This window comes from Plecotus auritus (genome assembly GCF_963455305.1).
Source record: "Plecotus auritus genome assembly, chromosome: 2".
In the NCBI taxonomy this organism is placed as follows: Eukaryota; Metazoa; Chordata; class Mammalia; order Chiroptera; family Vespertilionidae; genus Plecotus; species Plecotus auritus.
In genome coordinates, this window is record NC_137771.1 from 113,755,081 (window position 1) to 113,775,148 (window position 20,068).

A 20,068-nucleotide genomic window follows, 5' to 3' on the forward strand; every position below is an offset into this window, starting at 1 on the left:
TCAATTAATATTTGACAAAGTGTAAAAAGCATATAATGGAGTCAAAATAGTCTCTTCAATAAATGGTACTGGGAACATTGGACAGATACATGCAAAAAAAATGAAACTAGACCAACAACTTACACCATACACAAAAATAAACTCAAAATGGATAAAGAACTTAAACGTAAGACAGGAAACAATAAAATCTTAGAAGAAGCTATAGGCTGCAAAATATCAGACACTTTTTGTGGCAATATCTTTACCGATACAGCTCCTAGGGCAATGGAAACTAAGGAGAAAATAAACAAATGGGATTACATCAAAATAAAAAGCTTCTGCACAGCAAAAGAAACCATCAACAAAACAATAAGAAAGCCCACTGCATGGAAGAATATATTTGCCAATGTTATCTCCAATAAGGGTTTAATCTCCAAAATTTACAAATTAACGAAAGGAAGATAAACAATCCAATTAAAAAAAAATGGGTAAAGGACCTTAATAGACACTTTTCAAAAGAGGACATACAGAAGGCCAAGAGACATATGAAAACATGCTCAAAGTCACTAATCTTCCGAGAGGTGCAAATTAAAACAACAGTGAGGTACCATCTCACACCTGTCAGAATGGCTATCATCAGCAAATCAACAAATGACAAGTGCTGGAGAGGATGCAGAGAAAAAGGAACCCTCTTGCACTGCTGGCTGGAATGCAGACTGGTGCAGCCACTGTGGAAAACAGTATGGTGTTTCCTCAAAAAATTAAAAATGGAACTGCCATTTGACCCAGTAATACCACTTCTAGGAATATATCCCAGGAAACCAGTAACACCAATCAGAAAGGATATATGCACCCCTATGTTCATAGCAGCACAATTTACAATAGCTAATATTTGGAAGCATCCTAAATGCCCATGAGCAGATGAGTGGATTAGAAAAATGTGGTACATTTACATGATGGAATAGTAGGCTGCTATAAAAAGAAGGAACTTTTGCCATTTGCAACAGCATGGATGAACCTGGAGAGCATTCTGGTAAGTGAAATAAGTCAGTCAGAGAAACATAAATATCACGTGATCTCACTCATTTGTGGAATATAAAGAACATTATAAACTGATGAACAAAAATAGATACAGAGAGAAAGAAGTATAGAACAGACTGTCAAACTACAGCGGGATGGTAGGGGAGGTTTGGAGGGGGTGGGTAAGAGATCAACCGAAGGATTTGTATGCATGCATATAATTATAATCAATGTACCCAGACACTGGGGTGGGATGTGAGGGCATGTGCCCAGGGGTAGGGGTGGCCGGGGTGAGGTCAATGGGGTAAAAAGGGGACTGATGTCCTATTATTGTAATACTTTAAACAATAAAAAATCCACAAAATAAATAAAACTCATTTATTTATATGTGTTGGCCTGATTCCCAGTCTGTAGAAAAGCTTTTCTGTATTAAACACTACAATGAATTAAATTTAAAAAAAAGAAACAAAGAGAGAGGACCCAAATAAATAAAACCAGAAATGAAAGTGTAGATGTAAGCACTGACACCACAGAATTACATAGGATTGTAAGGAAATACTATGAACAAATATATGCCAACAATCTTGACAATGTGGATGAAATGGACAAATTCCTAGAAAAATATAATCTCCCAAAACTGAAAACAGGAAGAAGCAGAAAACCTGAATAGGCCAATAACAACTGATGATATAGAAGAATTAATAAAAAAACTCCCAACCAATAAAAGCCCATGCTCAGATGGCTTCACATGGGAGTTTTACAAAACATTCAAAGAAGAACTAATACTTATACTTCTCAAACTATTCAAAAAAATCTAAGAGGAAGGAACACTTCCAAGCTCTTTTATGAGGTTAGCACTACCCTAATTCCAAAACCAGACAAAGACACTAAAAAGAAAGAGAATTACAGGCCAATATCCCCGATGAACATACATGCTAAAGTCTATGAAATCAACAAAATACTAGTAAATTTTATCCAGCATCTATAATAATAAAAGCATAATATGCTAATTAGACCAGACAGCTGAACGACCTTCCAGACATCATTCTGGATGTCCTTCCAGATGAAACTGTGGCAGTGGGGGCTGAGGCAGAGGTGGTTAGGGGCGATCAAGCAGGCAGGTAGAGGCAGTTAGGGATAAGCAGGCAGGTAGGCAGAGTGGTTAGGGGCAATCAGGCAGGCAGAGTGGTTAGGGGCAATCAGGCAGGCAGGCAGAGGGGTTAAGGGCGATCAGGCAGGCAGGCGAGCGGTTAGGAGCAAGCGGTTCCAGATTACAAGAGGGTGCAAGCTGGGCTGAGGGACTCCCCCTCCCCTGTGCACAAATTTCATGCACCAGGCCTCTAGTTATATTATAAAGATCATACACCATGACCAAGCTGGAGTTATTTATTCTGGGGATGCAAAGATGGTACAATATTTGCAACTCAATAAACGTGATACATCACATAAACAAATTGAAAGACAAAAATCATATGATCACATCAATAGATGCAGAAAAAACATTAGACAAAATCCAACATCCATTTTTGATAAAAACTCTCAGCAAAGTGGGAATAGAGGGAGCATATCTCAACACAGGGAGTATATGGCAAACCTACAGCAAACATCATGCTCAATGGGCAAAAACTAAAACCATTTCCCTAAAAACAGGAACAAGACAGGGATATCTGTTTTCACCACTCTTATTTAGCACTAGAGGCCCAGTGCACGAAATTCATGCACGGTGGGGGGTCCCCTCAGCCCAGCCTGCACCTTCTCCAATCCGGGACCCTTGGGGGATGTCCAACTGCCAGGGATTGGGCAAAAACCAGCAGTTGGACATCCCTCTTACAATCCGGGACCGATGGATCCTAACTGCCCCTCCTGCCAGCCCAGTTTCCCCCTAATTTCCGCCCGCCCGCCTCCGCTGGCCAGGTCAACCCCAACTGCCCCCTCCTCTAGCCTGGTTGCCCACAATTGTCCCCCCTGCTGGCCTGGTTGCCCCCAATAGCTCCCCCACTGGCCTTGTTGCCCTCAACTGTCCCCACCAGCCTGGTTGCCCCTCACTGCCCCCCTCTGCTGGCTTGGTTGCCCCTAACTGCCCCCACTGCCAACGTGGTCACCCCTCACTGCTGCTCCCACCAGCCTGGTTGCCCTCCAACTGCCCCCCCTCCCTGCTGGCCTGGTCACTCCCAAATGACCCCCTGCTGGCCTGGTTGCCACCAACTGCCCCCCCCTACTGGTCTGGTCTCCCCTAGCTGCCCCCTCTGCTGGCCCAGTTGCTCCACACAACCTGTTGGTCAGTCGTTTGGTTGTCCCTCGTTAAACCCCTGCCGGCCTTGTCACCCCACGCAGCCTGCTGTTTGGTTGTTACTGTGCGGGCGTTGTAACCAATTTGCATATTACCTTTTTATTAGTATAGATTAGAAGCCCAGTGCACAAAATTTATGCACTCAAGTGGGTCCCTCAGCCCGGGCAGCACACTCTCGCAGTTCAGGAGCCCTTGGGGGGATGTAAGCTGTTACTTGGACATCTTTAATGCTGCTGCAGAGGCGGGTGAGGCTCCCACCACCGCCAATGTGCTCACCAGCCATGAGCCCTGCTTCTGGCTGAGTGGTGCTGCCCCTGTGGGAACACACTGACCACCAGGGGATAGCTCCTGCTTTGAGCATCTGCCCCCTGGTGGTCAGTGTTTGTCATAGCTACTGGTCATTTCATTGTTTGGTCAATCTGCATATTAGCCTTTTATTATATATAATGGTCCTGGAAGTCTTGCCACAGAGATCAGACAAGAGGAATAAATGAAAGGCATCTAGATTGGAAAGGAGGATGTAATACTCTCATTATTTGCAAATGACATGATATTGTACATAGAAAACCCTAAAAACTCCACCAAAATAGTAGTAGATTTATTAAATGAATTTAGCAATGCAGCAGGATACAAAATCAACACCCCAAAATTGATGGATTTTTTATACATCAATGATGAATCCTCAGAAAAAGAAACTAAACAAGCAATCCAATTTATCATTGCAACAAAAAATTAACATAATTAGTTATAAACTTAACCAAGGAGGCAAAAGACCTGTATTCAGAAAACTACAGGATATTGAAAAAGAGATAGTAGAATATATAGACAAGTGGAAGAATATACCATATGCATGGATTAGTAGAATCAACATCATTAAAGTTTCCATACTACCCAAGTCAATCTACAGATTCAATGCAATCCCTATTAAAATACCAACAGCATATTTCATAGACATAGCACAAATTCTCCAAAAATTTATATGGAACTCAAAAAGACCCTGAATAGCCACAGCAATCTTAAGAAAGAAGAACAAAGTTGGATAAATCATAATACCAGATTTCAAGTTATACTATAAACCCACCATAATCAAAACAGCCTGGTACTGGCACAAGAACAGGCATAGAGATCAATAGAGATCAATGGAGATCAATAGAACAGAATAGAGACCCCTTAAATTGACCCAAGTCATTATACCCAATTAATATTTGACAAAGGTGGCAAGAGTATACAATGGAGTGAAGACAGTCTTTTCAATAAATGGTGTCGGGAAAATTAGACAGATACATGCAGAAAACTGAAACTATACCACCAACTTACACCATACACAAGAATAAACTCAAAATGAATAAAAGACTTAAATGTAAGTTGGGAAACCATAAAAATCCTAGAAGAAACCATAGACAGCAAAATCTCAGACATCTCTCATAGCAATACATTTATGGATAAATCTAGGGCAAAGAAAACTAAGGATAAAATAAACAAATGGGAGTACATCAAAATAAATATCTTCTGCCTTGCAAAAAATAAAAAAATCAACAAAATGAAAAGAGAGCCCAGTGTATGGGAGACCAGGGAGAACATATTGTCAATGCTACATCTGTTAAAGGATTAATATCCAAAATATATAAGGAACTGATACAATTTAACCAAAGGAAGGCAAACAATCCAATTAAAAAATGGGCAAAGGTCCTAAACAGGCACTTCTCCAAAGAGGACATACAGATGGCCAAAAGTCATATGAAAAAAATTCTCAAAGTCACTGATCCTCAGAGAAATGCAAATCAAAACAACAATGAGTTATCACCTCACACCTGTCAGAATGGCTACTATCAACAAATTAAGAAATGGCAAGTTTGGCGAGGATGTGGAGAAAAGGGAACCCTCATACACTGCTGGTGGAAATGTAGACTGGTACAGCCATTATAGAATACAGTATTGAGTTTCCTCAAAAATTAAATAGAGAACTGCCTTTTGACTTAGTGATCTCACCACTAGAAATATATCCTAAGAAACCCAAAATACCAATCAGAAAGTATGTATGCATCCCTATGTTCATAGCAGCATAATTTACAATAGCTAAGATCTGGAAACAGTCCAAATGCTCATCAGTAGATGAGTGGATAAAAAAGCTGGGTAACATTTATATCATGGAATACTATGCAGCAGTAAAAAAGAAAAATATCTTACCTTTTGAGACAGCATGGAGGGATCTGGAGAGTATCATGCTAAATGAAATAAGTCAGTCAGACAAAGATAAGTAACACATGATCTCACTCATATGTGGAATCTAAGTAACAAAATAAATTGATGAATGGAGTGGATCCAGAGACATGGAAGCATGGAACAGAGTGCAGAATCTCAGAGGGAAGGCAGGGGAGGAAAGGTGGTGGGTAATCAACCAAGGATCTTGTGTGCATATATGCGTAGCTCATAGACACAGACAATGGACAGTGAGGGCCTGGGGTTAGGGGCTGGGATGGCCTGACAGGAGATAATGGGGAGAAAAGGGGACATATGTAATACTTTTAACCATAAATTATTATTAAAAAAATAAAAAATCAGCTCTACAATGGAAAAGGAAATTGTACCTCTGTATTCCTATCTAATAAAAGAGTAATATGCAAATTAACCATCACTCCACTCCACCCACAAACCATGCCCACCAGCCAATCAGGAGCGAATATGCAAATTAACCCAACCAAGATGGCTGCAGCCAGGAACAAGCAGGAGGCTTGGGTTTCCCTGGCAATGGAGGAAGCCAAGCTTTCCACACACCCTGACAGGCACAGGCCTCCATTCAAGGCTACAAAGTTTCAATTATAGAAGATAAATAAATCCCAACAAAAATGGCAGCAGCCACAGAGCTGGAGAGAGCAGGAGGCTTGAGTTGCCCCCGGCAATGGAGGAAGCCAAGCTTTCCGCCTGCCCTGGCCTGCCTTGGCCTCCGCTCAAGGCTACAAAGTTTCAATTATAGAAGATAAATAAATCCCAGATACCAGGGCCTCTGCTTGGGTCGCTGGGGGGTGTGGCCGGCCTGAAAACCACCACTGGCCCCTCGCCCAGGCCTCCCCATGCCCCAAGGGAACCCCCACCCTGATCCAGGACACCCTTCAGGGCAAACCAGCCGGCCCCCACCCGTGCACCAGGCCTCTATCATATCTAATAAAAGAGTAATGTACAAATTGACTGTCACTCCAACACACAAGATGGCTGCCCCCATGTGGACACAAGATGGCCACCACAAGATGGCCATCAGGGGAGGGCAGTTGGGAGGGACCAGGCCTGCAAGGGAGGGCAGTTGGGGGTGATCAAGCCTGCAGGGGAGGGCAGTTAGGGGTGACCAGGCTGTCAGAGGAGGGAAGTTGGGGGCTACTGGGCCTGCAGGGAAGGGTAGTTGGGGGGGGACCTAGGCCTGCCGGGGTGAGCAGTTGGGGGGGACCAGGCCTGCAGGGGAGGGCAATTTGGGGCAAACAGGCTGGCAGGGGAGCAGTTAGGCATCAATCAGGCTGTCAGGGGAGTGGTTAGGGGGTAATCAGGCTGGCAGGCAGAAGTGGTTAGGGGCAATCAGCAAGGCAGGCAGGCAAGCAGTTGGGAGCCAGCAGTCCTGGATTGTGAGAGGGATGTCCGTTTAGGCCCGATCCTACCAGGAAACGGGAAGCTGGATATCTCTCATGGGGTCCTAGATTGGAGAGGGTGCAGGCTGGGCTGAGGGACACACACATCCCCTACCCCATGAACGAATTTCATGCACCAGGCCTCTAGTATCTAATAATAGCAGTTGTTCCTTTAATGACTTCTCTGTAGTAGTCACTGTGCTAAACACTTTGACATAGTGTCTGATTTAATTCTCAGAAGAACTCAGAGGTAGATATCATTATGTTTTACATATGCAGAAACAATTCCAGATAGATTAAGTAGTTTGTCCAAGAATTGCAATTTGCAAATTGTTAAGCCAGGACTTGAACCCTGGCTGTACAGTAGCCAATTTTGATATGCTTTCCAGTCTGTTACACTGGCATCACTAAACTAATTTTAGAACCTGAGAAAAGCAATTCTTTAGTGATACTATTGAACTTTTGAATACCTGTCTTTCATATTTTCTCTACTCTTCTATTCACTCCATCTTCTGTAATAACATTTTACTTGATTTGATATATCTTTGTGAGAAATCTCCTACATTTGAGGGTCTCATTTTGGTTGTTCTTGTAGTTTCCTTTATTCCTAGGCCATGTATCAACCATGGTCCAAATGAGCCCTTTCCATCCATTGCTATTAATATATAAACTGGCAGTTGTTGGAAAGTATAAAATTTAAACTTAATTGAATCATATATTCAGGTGTCAGGGCAAGTCAAGTACTCCTGAAGTATGAAAGTTGTAGAATGGATATCTAATGACAGCATTGAATATATAGCTTAATAATAAATTCTTCTCCATAATTCATCAGGTTTGCAAGTCTCAGGAATTGCATTTAATATATGTACAGTTGATTCTTGAACAAACCAAGTTTGAATTGTATGGATCCACTTATATGCACATTTTTTTCAGTAAATATTATTAATATATTTTCTCTTCCTTATGATTTTCTTAATAACATTTCTTTATCTCTAGCTTACTTTATTGTAAAATACAGTTTATAGTACATATAACATACAAAATTTTTCTTAATTGAGTATGTTATCAGTAAGGCTTCCAGTCAATAACAGGCTATAATAGTAGTTAAGTTTGGAGAAAGTCCAAAGCTTTACATGGATTTTTGACTATTCAGGGGATCAGTGTCCCTAACCTATGCATTGTTCAAGGCTCAACTCTACTTCAAAATGAACTGAATCTTTACATTTTTTGTAGACTATAACTCACTACTCTTACCTCTACATAAATAAATTATAATAATTATCCTTTGACACTTGTAGAATAAAATATCTTTGACTATTTTGAACATGTTAATCTAATCTGGAAGGAGAAGCTTTATATCATTCTTAGGTTTAACCTATTGAAAAAAATATGCATCTACAAATATGCATATGTGTACACACACACACACCTGGGAATTTATTTACAAATTGTAAATGAAAAAAAGATTTTCAATAGTGATTGAGTGAACTTGATTAAAGGAGAATAGATGATTTTTTAAAATTTTGCTTTGATTTTTTTAATTTAGAGAATTTTGTATATTTTTGTGTATTTTCCTGTTTATTTATAGAAAATGTACTATTTTCAAAAGTTCATAATTTTACTTAATTCTTACATTTTTTAGATAAAAGTTAATGCATTCTATGTCTCTTACAGACTTGTGGTAGAAAGCTTTTAAAATGGTCATTCATTCTGTTAAAAATACACTGCTTTAAAACAAATATGTATTCATTTAGTGTAAAATGAATAAACTATCTTTACCTTTGAAATAAAATATTCATCAATTTGTGGTGTATTTTTGTATTCTGTAAAATATTACCAAAGGTATATTCTTGGAAAATTGACTTTTTGTTTTAGAACTGAAGCCAAAGAGCTTATACCTCTATTTATTGAATGTGAAAAAAATGTATTCATGTCAAGCATCTTGCTCTAGGTGTGTCATAATTAATGGATGGAAGAAGAATATGTGATGACCGTATGTGATCATCAAACCTAAGCCCTCTGTTACTGGTCTATTACTCTTATCCTTGCCAAAACCTTGTCTGACAACGTTCCTAAACAGCTTGCAGCAGTTAATCAACTCGAGTCAGCTATTCCAGCTGATCCTTTCTGCAGATGGAAGATGGTGGGTTAGCTTTCCCAGCTCTTTTACATATCTCCCTGAGCTCCACAGTCTCTAAAGTACATTTGTCTGCCAGTGGGTTTCTGGAGAAAGTATCTGCAATAATAAACATTTTCCCAGGAACATATGCTGCATGCAGCTTAAATCTATCAGGCATAACAGAAATCTCTTGTACCTTAAGGGAATTAACAGAGATTTGATTTTGCTAAAAGAGATAAACTTTATACTTTGAAATAATGCCAAACAAGCAGAAAATTGCAGCAGATGTGCTGCATCTCAATATTAGTGTAGGTGTATTTCTAATTTTTTGTAGGATAAAATACCCAAACAACAACTATACATAGATAATTGCTATTCATGTGCCACATAATTCTGATGTTATTTCTTTACTGTTTTACTATAAGGCTTCAATCAATGCTTATACTCCAATGATGACTAATGACTATATATAATAAAATGATTTTTCAAGCAAATTGGCTTGGAGATGCAACAATGTCAAAGACAATATTATCAACTTGGTGTTTGCTTTCCCTTTGATTTCTATCCATCTTTTTTTCTTTATTGATTAAGGTAGTACATATGTGTCTTTATCCCCCCATGTCCCCCTCCACTCCCCGCACTCATGCTCTCACCCCGCTGTTGTCTGTGTCCATTGGTTAGGCTTATATGCATGCATACAAGTTCTTTGGTTGATCTCTTCCCCTTACCCCCACCCTCCCCTACCTTCCCTCTGAGCTTTGACAGTCTGATGGGTGCTTTCTCTGTCTCTGGATCTGTTTTTGTTAATCAGTTTATGTTATTCATTATATTCCACAAATGAGTGAGATCATGTGATATCTATCTTTCTCTGACTAACTTATTTAGCTTAGCATAATGCTCTCCAGCTCCATCCATGCTGTTGCAAATGGTAGGAGTTCCTTCATTTTTACTGCAGCGTAGTATTCCATTGTGTAGATGTACCACAGTTTTTTAATCCACTCATCTGCTGATGGGCACTTAGGCTGTTTCCAAATCTTAGCTATATCAAGACCAGATATCAAGCTGTATTACAAAGCCACTCGTCTCAAAACTGCCTGGTACTGGCACAAGAACAGACATATAGAACAATGGAATAGAATAGAGAACCCAGAAATTGACCCAAACCACTATACTCAATATTTGACAAACGAGGCAAGAGCATACCTTGGAGTCAAGACAGTCTCTTCATTAAATTGTGTTAGGAAAATTGGACAGATACATGCAAAAAAATGAAACTAGACCACCAAATTATACCATACACAAAAAGAAACTAAAAATGGATAAAGGACTTAAATGTAAGATGGGAAACCATAAAAATACTAGAGGAATCCACAGGCAGCAAAATCTCAGACATACGCCAAAGCAATATCTTCACCGATATAGCTCCTAGGACAATGGAAACTAAGGAGAAAATAAACAAATGTGACTACATGAAAATAAAAAGCTTCTGCACAGCAAAAGAAACTATTAACAAAACAGCAAGAAAGCCCACTGCGTGGGAGAACATATTTGCCAATGTTATCACCGAAAAGGGTTCAATCTCCAACATTTTCAGGGAACTCATAGAACTTAACAAAAGGAAGATAAACAACCCAATCAAAATATGGGCAATGGACCTAAATCAGGCGTCCTCAAACTACAGCCCACGGGCCACATGTGGCCCGCTGAGGACATTTATCTGGCCCGCCGGGTGCCGCTGCCTGTCCTGCTTAGCAGCCGACTCGTCCCGGGCTCTCAGTGCGCATAGGAATTTGTTCATAGTTTTTTTTTTTAAACTATAGTCTGGCCCTCCAGCAGTCTGAGGGACAGTGAACTGGCCCCCTGGTTAAAAAGTCTGAGGACCCCTGATAAATAGACACTTTTTGAAAGAGGACATTCAGAAAGCCAAGAGAAATATGAAAACATGTTCAAAGTCACTAATCATCCGAGAGATGCAAATCAAAACGACAATAAGGAACCATCTCACACCTGTCAGAATGGCTATCATCAGTAAATCAACAAATGACCAGTGCTGGTCAGGATGCTGAGAAAAAGGAACCTTCATGCACTGCTGGTGGGAATGCAGACTGGTGCAGCCATTGTGAACAGTATGGAGTTTCCTCAATAAGTTAAAAATGGAACTCCCATTTGACCCAGTGTTCCCACTTCTATGAATATATCCCAAGAAACTAAAAACACCAATCAGAAAGTATATATGCACCCATATGTTCATAGCAGCACAATTTATAATAGCTAAGATTTGGAAATATCTATCCACTTTTTGATATTCAGTTGAAAACACTGAACTCTCAGATCATTGTAGAAGCCTCTCTTCAGGCATAACAACTTTTTTCCCTTCTATGCACATGTTACAGTTGTGTGCTTATCTGGCTTTGGTACATAGCCTCGTGCTTCTTGTCAAATTTTTTTTGTCTTGCCAATTAGAGTCTAGGTTTTATGTTTTCTATGTACCTTGATTTTAGCAAGTACTCAATAAATATTCTTTAAATAGTTGTAGGTGTTGAGACATACGTATTAGACAATTCTTTGAGGATCAATTTGCTGATACTTTGAGCAATGAGGATAAATGTGCTCTTGTTACTCTGTCAAATAAATAAGGAAACTAAAAGTAGTAATAATTGTAAACATAAATTCCTTCCCTCAAAATAGAAATAAATAAAATATTATAACTTGATGGTTCATAATACTATTCTTAATTCAGTGAGTTATTTGTTGAAGTCCTTCAACCTTGGTTGAAAAGCAAGAAATCACATTTATATTCATTTCAAGGGGAGATATATAGAAACAGAGAAATAACAAACACCTGGCTTAAATAATCTAGACCAGGAGGGAGGCTGCCTGGTGGAGGGTGACCTGGCTGCCACACTTGGTTGTCTGGATTGGAAGGTGAGACATAAAGGCTGTGGTCTGGGTCTGAAGCTCTAGGAAGAAAACCAGGCAGGCCTCTACTTCTTTGGTTCCGTGCATCTGCAAGAGAATGAAAATCCCAGCTTACATTTAAATTCAGATTATTACATTTAGTCTTTCTTATAATATTTGTTACTTCTTAATTCAGTGGGTAGATTCTCTCCTGCTGCCCTTCATGTTTTTTGGGGATGCTTTTTTATTGTCTAAAGTTTTACATATGTCACCTTTTTCCCAGATTGACACACCCCCCACAATTCCCACCTACCACCCCAGTGCCTATGTCCATTGGTTATGCTAATATGCATGCATACAAGTCCTTTGGTTGATCTCTAACCCCCCACCCCCACCTCCCTTGCCATTTGCTCTGGATCTATTTTTGTCCATTAGTTTATGTTGATCATTATATCCTACATATGAGTGAGCATGTGATATTTATCTTTCTCCGACTGGCTTATTTCACTTAGCATAATGCTCTCCAGTTCCATCCAGGCTATTGCAAATGGTAAAGTTCCTTCTTTTTATAGCTGCATAGTATTCCATTGTGTAGATGTACCACAATTTTTCAATCCACTCATCAGCTGATGGGCACTTAGGTTGTTTCCAAATCTTAGCTATTATAAATTGTGCTGCTATGGACATAGGGACGCATATATCCTTTCTGATTGGTGTTTCTGGTTTCTTGGTATATAGTCCTAGAAGTGGGATCACTGGGTCAAATGGGAGTTCCATTTGTAGTTTTTTGAGGACCAGTCTTCATTCCCACCAGCAGTGCATGAGGGTTCCTTTTTCTCCACATCCTTGCCAGCACTTGTCCTTTGTTGATTTGTTGATGATAGCCATTCTGACAGGTGTGAGATGGTATCTCATTGTTGTTTTGATTTGCATCTCTTGGATGATTAGTGACTTTGAGCATGTTTTCATATGTCTCATAGCCAGAAAACTGTCCTCTTTCAAAACGTGTCTATTTAAGTTCTTTGCCCATTTTTTGATTGGATTGTTTATCATTCTTTTGTTAAGTTGTATGAGTTCCCTGTACATTTTGGAGATTAAACCCTTATTTGAAATAGCATTGGCAAATATGTTCTCCCATGCAGTAGGCTTTACTTTATTTTTTCATTTTCACTGTCACTACCACTTGCTACCTAAAACAGAGAAAATGAATGTAGAAGATTGCTAGCAATAGATGTGAGAAAAAATGGATAATTGGGGCAAAGCACATTATTTTTTAAAATGTATTTTTTTAAATATATTTTATTGATTTTTTACAGAGAGGAAGGAAGAGGGATAGATAGTCAGAAACATCAATCAGCTGCCTCTTGCACACCTCCCACCGGGGATGTGCCCGCAACCAAGTCACATGCCCTTGACCGGAATCGAACCCGGGACCCCTCAATCCGCAGGCTGACGCTCTATCCACTGAGCCAAACCGGTTTTGGCTAAAATGTATTTTTTGAAGGCCTTAAAGACTTCTATTCAAAGAGCTAAAAAATTATAAACTACAAATGAAATGGGAATGGTAAAAGGAACCAAGTATTTTCTACTTGTAAAAGGATAACCTTAGATATAGGTTTTGAATAATATTATGACTTTCAAGGCACATTCTTTCTTCCCCAAATATTATGAGGGTGTCTCATAATTTGAAGAATAATTTGTGTCCTTATCAATCGTACTGTGATGACTAAATTTAATTCAGTGCTTCTTATCCTTTAGCCAGCACCTGAACCACCTGGAGAGCTTGTGATAATAAGATATCTGGGCCCCACTCCAGAGTTTCTGACTTAGTAGTTGGGGTGGGGCTTGAGAATTTGCATTTTTAATAAGCTCCCAGATAAGCTAATGCTGCTGGTCTGATGATATACTTTGAGAACTAATTTGTTTAATTCTATATACTATGAGAATATTCATAACTAATTTATGGGCTTCCTAAGGACAATGTAATATCTAATATCTAACTTTAACTTAGGTCTCAGTATTTTGTATAAAAGCATTAAAAATTTAAAAAATATTTTTTATTGGTTTAAAGAGAGAGACACATATATTTTTTACTCCACCTATTGATGCATTCTTTGATTGATTCATGTAAGTGCCTTGATTGGGGATTGAACTTGCAATGCTGGTATCAGGAAGACAAACTAAACTATCCGGCCAGGACTAAAAATTTTTCTTTCACAATATGAATCACTTTGTAGCTCACCGAATATTATAAAAGTTAAATAATTACAGGTTTCTATAATGTTTGGATATTTTTTTTAGAGAATTACCTGTTTTTATATTATTGCCAGGTAAAAATGTTGCTTTTTCAGTGATATCTTAGATTGAAATTTGGAGATTGCTATTTCCCCTGTATTAATCTGGAGCCTGTGCCAAATTGTGCATAAGCCCTAATAAGAGGTGCCTGAAATAGCACTCTTCTTTGTTAAAGAATAGAAATAATTCTTTCTACGATTATTTTTCCTCTTTCTTTTCATATGCCTGCCATTTGCATACCTCCCTCAATAGATACCAATTTTTTTAAAACAATTATCAGTGTTTTTACTTCTCACTTATTAATCAATTAATTAACAAGTTATCACACGTATATTCATTTAGTTTATCAATACTATGCAGTTTTAGAATGAGTGTAGGTATGGATAAAGATTCATGACTTTGACTAGCAAGGCAGGAATAGAAGGATCATACCTCAAAATAATAAAAGCCATATAAGACAAACCCACAGCCAACATCATACTCAATGGACAAAAACTAAAACCATTTCCCCTAAGAACAGGAGAAAGACAGGGATGCTCACTCTCACCACTCCTGTTCGACAGAGTTCTGGAAGTACTAGCCATTGCGATTAGACACTAAGAAGAAATAACAGGCATCCAAATTGGAAAAGAAGAAGTAAAATTGTCCTGATTCACAGATGACAAGATACTGTACATAAAAAAAAATAAAGACTCCATCAAAAAATTATTGGACTTAATAAATAAATTTGGAAATGTAGAGGGTACAAATTAACGCCAAGAAATCTATGGCATTTCTATACACCAATAATGAACTTATAGAAAGAGAGACTAAAAAAGCAATCCCATTTACCATCACACCAAAACAATTAAGATACCTAGGAATAAACTTAACTAAGGAGGTAAAAGACCTATATGCAGAAAACTATAGGACACTGAGAAAAGAGATAGAGGAAGATGTAAAGAGATGGAAGAACATACCGTGTTCATGGATTGGTAGAATCAGCATCATCAAAATGTCCATACTACCCAAAGCAATCTAAAGATTCAATGCAATCCCCATTAAAATACCAACGGCATATTTCACAGACCTAGAACAAACCTTCAAAAAATTCATCTGGAATAAAAAAAGACCCTGAATAGCTCCAGCAATCCTGAGAAAGAAGAACAAAGTAGGTGGGATCTCAATACCAGATATCAAGCTGTATTACAAAGCCACTGTTCTCAAAACAGCCTGGTACTGACATAAGAACAGACATATAGATCAATATATAGAATAGAGAACCCAGAAATTGACCCAAACCACTATGCTCAATTAATATTTGACAAAGGAGGCATGAACATACAATGGAGTCAAGACAGTCTCTTCAATAAGTGGTGTTCGGAAAATTGGACAGATACATGCAAAAAAATGAAACTAGACCACCAACTTACACCTTACACAAAAATAAACTAAAAATGGATAAAGGACTTAAATGTAAGATGGGAAACCATAAAAATACTAGAGGAATCCACAGGCAGCAAAATCTCAGACATATGCCAAAGCAATTTCTTCACTGATACTGCTCCTAGGGCAATGGAAACTAAAGAGAAAATAAACAAATGGGACTACATGAAAATAAAAAGCTTTCGCACAGCAAAAGAAATCATCAACAAAACAACACGAAAGCCCACTGCATGGGGGAACATATTTGCCAATGTTTTCAACGAAAAAGCTTTAATCTCCTGTAACTGTTGTTACAGGAACTCATAGAACTTAACAAAAGGAAGATAAACAACCCAATCAAAAAATGGGCAATAGACCTAAATACTTTTCAAAAGAGGACATAGGAAGGCCAAGAGACATATGAAAACATGCTCAAAGTCACTAATCATCCGAAAGATGCAAATCAAAGCAACAATGCGGTATCATCTCACACCTGTCAGAATGACTATCTTCAACAAGTCAACAAAGGACAAGTGCTGGAGAGGATGCAGAGATAAAGGAACCCTTGTGCACTGCTGGTGGGAATGCAGACTGGTGCAGCCACTGTGGAGAACAGTATGGAGTTTCCTCAAAAACTAAAAATTGAACTCCCATTTGACCTTGTGATCCCACTTCTATGAATATATCCCAAGAAACTAGAAACGCCAATTAGAAAGGATATATGCCCCCCTATGTTCATAGAAGCACAATTCACCATAGCTAAGATTTGGAAACAGCCTAAGTGCCCATCAGCAGATGAGTGGATTGAAAAATTGTGGTACATCTACACAATGAAATACTACACTGCGGTAAGAAAAGGAGTTACCATTTGCAACAGCATGGATGGACCTGGAGAGCATTATGCTAAGTGAAATAAACCAATCAGAGAAAGATAAATATCACATGATCTCACTCATTTATGGAATATAATGAACAACATAAACTGATGAACAAAAACAGATCCAGAGACAGAGAAATATCAATCAGACCATCAAACTTCAGAGGGAAGTCAGGAGAGGGTGGTGGTAAGGGGGTGAGATCAACCAAAAGACTTGTATGCATGCATAAAAGTCTAACCAGTGGACACAGACAACAAGGGGGTGAGGGCATGAATGGGGGGATGAATGGGGAGATAAGGAAACATATGTAATACCTCAATCAATAAAGAAATTAAAAAAAGAATTACATACATGTATCACCAAAAAAAAATAGATTCATGACCTTTCACATATTAGAGGGGCCATTATAAAGACAAATATTTCAGACTATTCTAAAGACAGATGAATAGAAAGGATAAAGAAAATGGTTCTGGTTTACTATAAGAAAGAAATTTGTTCCAATTGCACAAAGATTTGAACAAGTATCCTCATACATATACTAAAGTTAGAGTGACATCTATATAATTCACAATAAATTAGAATGATTTATCTTCACTGACATTCAAATTCATGTAAGTTGTGTCTGTGTATGTGGAGGGGGTGTTTTCTGAATCTTTTAAATCTCCAAAAAATAAATTTGGAAAAAGACAGAATTGCTCTTGGAGATACTAAGTTCCTCATATGTAAGAGAATTCAGGAGAAACCAAGATGGCGGCACAGGTAAACACCTAAACTGCTGCCTCGCACAACAATTTCAAAACTACAACTAAAAGACAGAACGGACACCATCCAGAACCACAGGAAAGCTGGCTGAGTGAAAATTCTACAACTAGTAAAAAAGAGAAAAGCTCACAGAGAATTGGAGGTACGGCAAAGGGTCTTTGTGCGCGCAGAGAGGAAGGGCGGCTGAGAGCCTGGCTGACTTTCTCTGGCGGAAGGGGGAAGGAAGCCCCCGACCGCACTGAACCCCAGTTCTGACTGCACTGAACCCCAGTTCTAGGCGAGCCCCCTGGGGACCCCCGCTTTTATGGGGGGAGTCTGGACTCTCAGGCGGAGACTCGGGAGCAGGGGAAGGAAGAGGTCTGAAGGCGCGTGTGTGCCAGTGCGCACAAAGGCTGCGGAGGGTGCCACAGGCTTTCCCTAGTGGAAGGGAGTCAGAGGCTCCTGACTGCATTGAGCCCCAGTTCTGACTGCAGTGAACCCCAGTTCCAGACGAGCCCCTGGGGACCCACGCTCTTGTGGGGGGAGTCTGGACTCTCAGGCGGAGACTCGGGAGCCGGGAAGGCAGAGGTCTGAAGGCATGCACATGCGCGCAACAGCAAGGCTGACTGGAAGCCAAGACTGAGACTCCACCCCATCCAAGCTGAGCACAGAGGCTATTGCAATTTGGCAAGTCTAGTCCTATAAGGCTGTCTCCAGCACCAAACTTCTCCCAGCATAGACACAGCTGATCCTTACAGCCAACTGGCCTGGAGGTCAATTCTTCCCAGTGATACCAACAACAATCAAGACTTAATTACAACAAGGCTGTACACAGAGTCCACAAAGGGGTGCACCAAGAGTGTCCACCTCAGGTTAACTGGGGAGGCAGACCCACTGGGCCATATAGGAAACCTAGCACACAAATCTACCTTACCAACTCAGGGAATCAGTGAAAATGCGGCGTCAAAGAATCAGATCACAAACGAAAGAAATGGAGGAAAACAAACGACTGGATATAGAATTCAAAACCACGGTTATAAGGCTTTTTAAGAATATCCTAGAAAAGGCCGATAAATATAACGAGACCCTCGAAGATATGAAAAAGGACCAACTAGAAATTAAACATACACTGACTGAAATAAAAAATATTATACAGAGACCCAAAAACAGACAAGAGGAACACAAAAATCAAGTCAAAGAATTGAAATACAAAGAAGCAAAAAACACTCAACCGAAAAAGCAAAAAGCAAAAAAAAAAAAAAAAATCCAAAAAGTTGAAGATAATGTAAGAAGACTCTGGGACAACTTCAAGCGTACCAACATCAGAATTATGGGGGTGCCAGAAGAAGAGAGAGAGCAAGATACTGAAAACATATTTGAAGAAATAATGACCGAAAACTTCCCCTACCTGGTGAAAGAAATAGACTTACAAGTCCAGGAAGCCCACAGAACCCCAAACAAAAGGAATCCAAAGAGGACTATACCAAGACACATCATAATTAAAATGCCAGGAACAAAAGACAAAGAGAGAATATTAAAAGCAGCAAGAGAAAAACAGTTAGTTACCTACAAGGGAGCACCCATACGACTGTCAGCTGACTTCTCAACAGAAACTATGCAGGCCAGACGGGAGTGGCAAGAAATTTTCAATGTGATGAATAGCAAGAACCTACAACCAAGATTACTCTACCCAGCAAAGCTATCATTCAGAATTGAAGGGCAGATAAAGAGTTTCACAGACAAGAAAAAGCTAAAGGAGTTCATCACCACCAAACCAGTATTATATGAAATGCTGAAAGGTATTCTTAAAGAAGAGGAAGAAGAAAAAAGGAAAGATAAAAATTATGAACAACAAATACATATCTATCAACAAGTGAACCTAAAAATCAAGTGAATTAAAAACCTGAGGAACAGAATAATCTGGGGAATATAATAGAATCAGGGGCATAGAAAGGGAGTGGACTGATAATTCTCAGGGGGAAAGGGGTATGGGGGGTTCATGAAGAGACTAGACAAAAATCATACACCTATGGATGAGGACAGTGGAGGGGAGGTAAGGGCAGAAGGTGGGGTGGGAACTGGGTGGAGGGGAGCTATGGGGGGAAAAAGGAGAAATAATTGTAATAATCTGAATAAAGATTTATTTTTTTAAAAAAAGAGAATTCAACTTTATCCAGGATGAGCACATAGGGATTTTTTTAAAAAATCACAAAAAACTGGTAAAGAAATTAGGCATCAAAGAAATGGTCCTTTGAACACTGACATAAACTGTTTCTAGTAATGGGAGGTCATTAAGGCTCTGTGTAGGTGTGGCATTAAAGAGGAACAATAGCAGTTTCTTCCTTTATTTATTTATTTATTTATTTATTTATTTAACCTTAAGGTAGCAAAAATAGACCAAGACAGCTGTTTGTACTGCTCTGTGGCATTTAGAATTTGGACAAGCATCAGGGTTAAGACCATATGGAAACAAACTTTTTTCATTTTGCCCTACTAAAATAGAGCTCTCTACCCATAACATAGCAGTTTGCTTCCCACAAGGACCCCATACTGAACTTCTCTCAGATCGCGGCAGACACAGATGATAGAGGCCTTAGAACTGACTCCTCTTACACTTGAGAAGGAGCCTGAAAGGGACCCTAAGTGGTAATCTGAGAGGAAGACTACGTAGCACTACATCACGTTTGGGAGAGGAGTTAATAGTTAGTGTAGTAATAACTGCTGAAAAATAACAGGCAACAAACATCTTTTCTTCAGTATTAGTGCCAAAGCCCTGTTGCCATTGACTTTTAGAGAAACACACAGGCAAAATCGTGATCTAGGGACAAGT

The 20,068-nt window shown here is 39.4% G+C and overlaps 1 protein-coding gene across 1 annotated transcript in view; it reads right to left on the reverse strand.

The window, feature by feature from the left end:
- PLSCR5 (phospholipid scramblase family member 5) overlaps window positions 1–20,068 on the reverse strand; it is a gene marked incomplete at both ends in the record, with an annotated part of 74,497 nt that overhangs the window by 49,932 nt on the left and 4,497 nt on the right. The window contains one exon of the mRNA XM_080654661.1: window positions 11,865–12,028. Within this exon, the coding sequence (XP_080510787.1) occupies window positions 11,865–12,028 (164 nt within the window). The remainder of the gene's footprint in view (window positions 1–11,864; window positions 12,029–20,068) is intronic.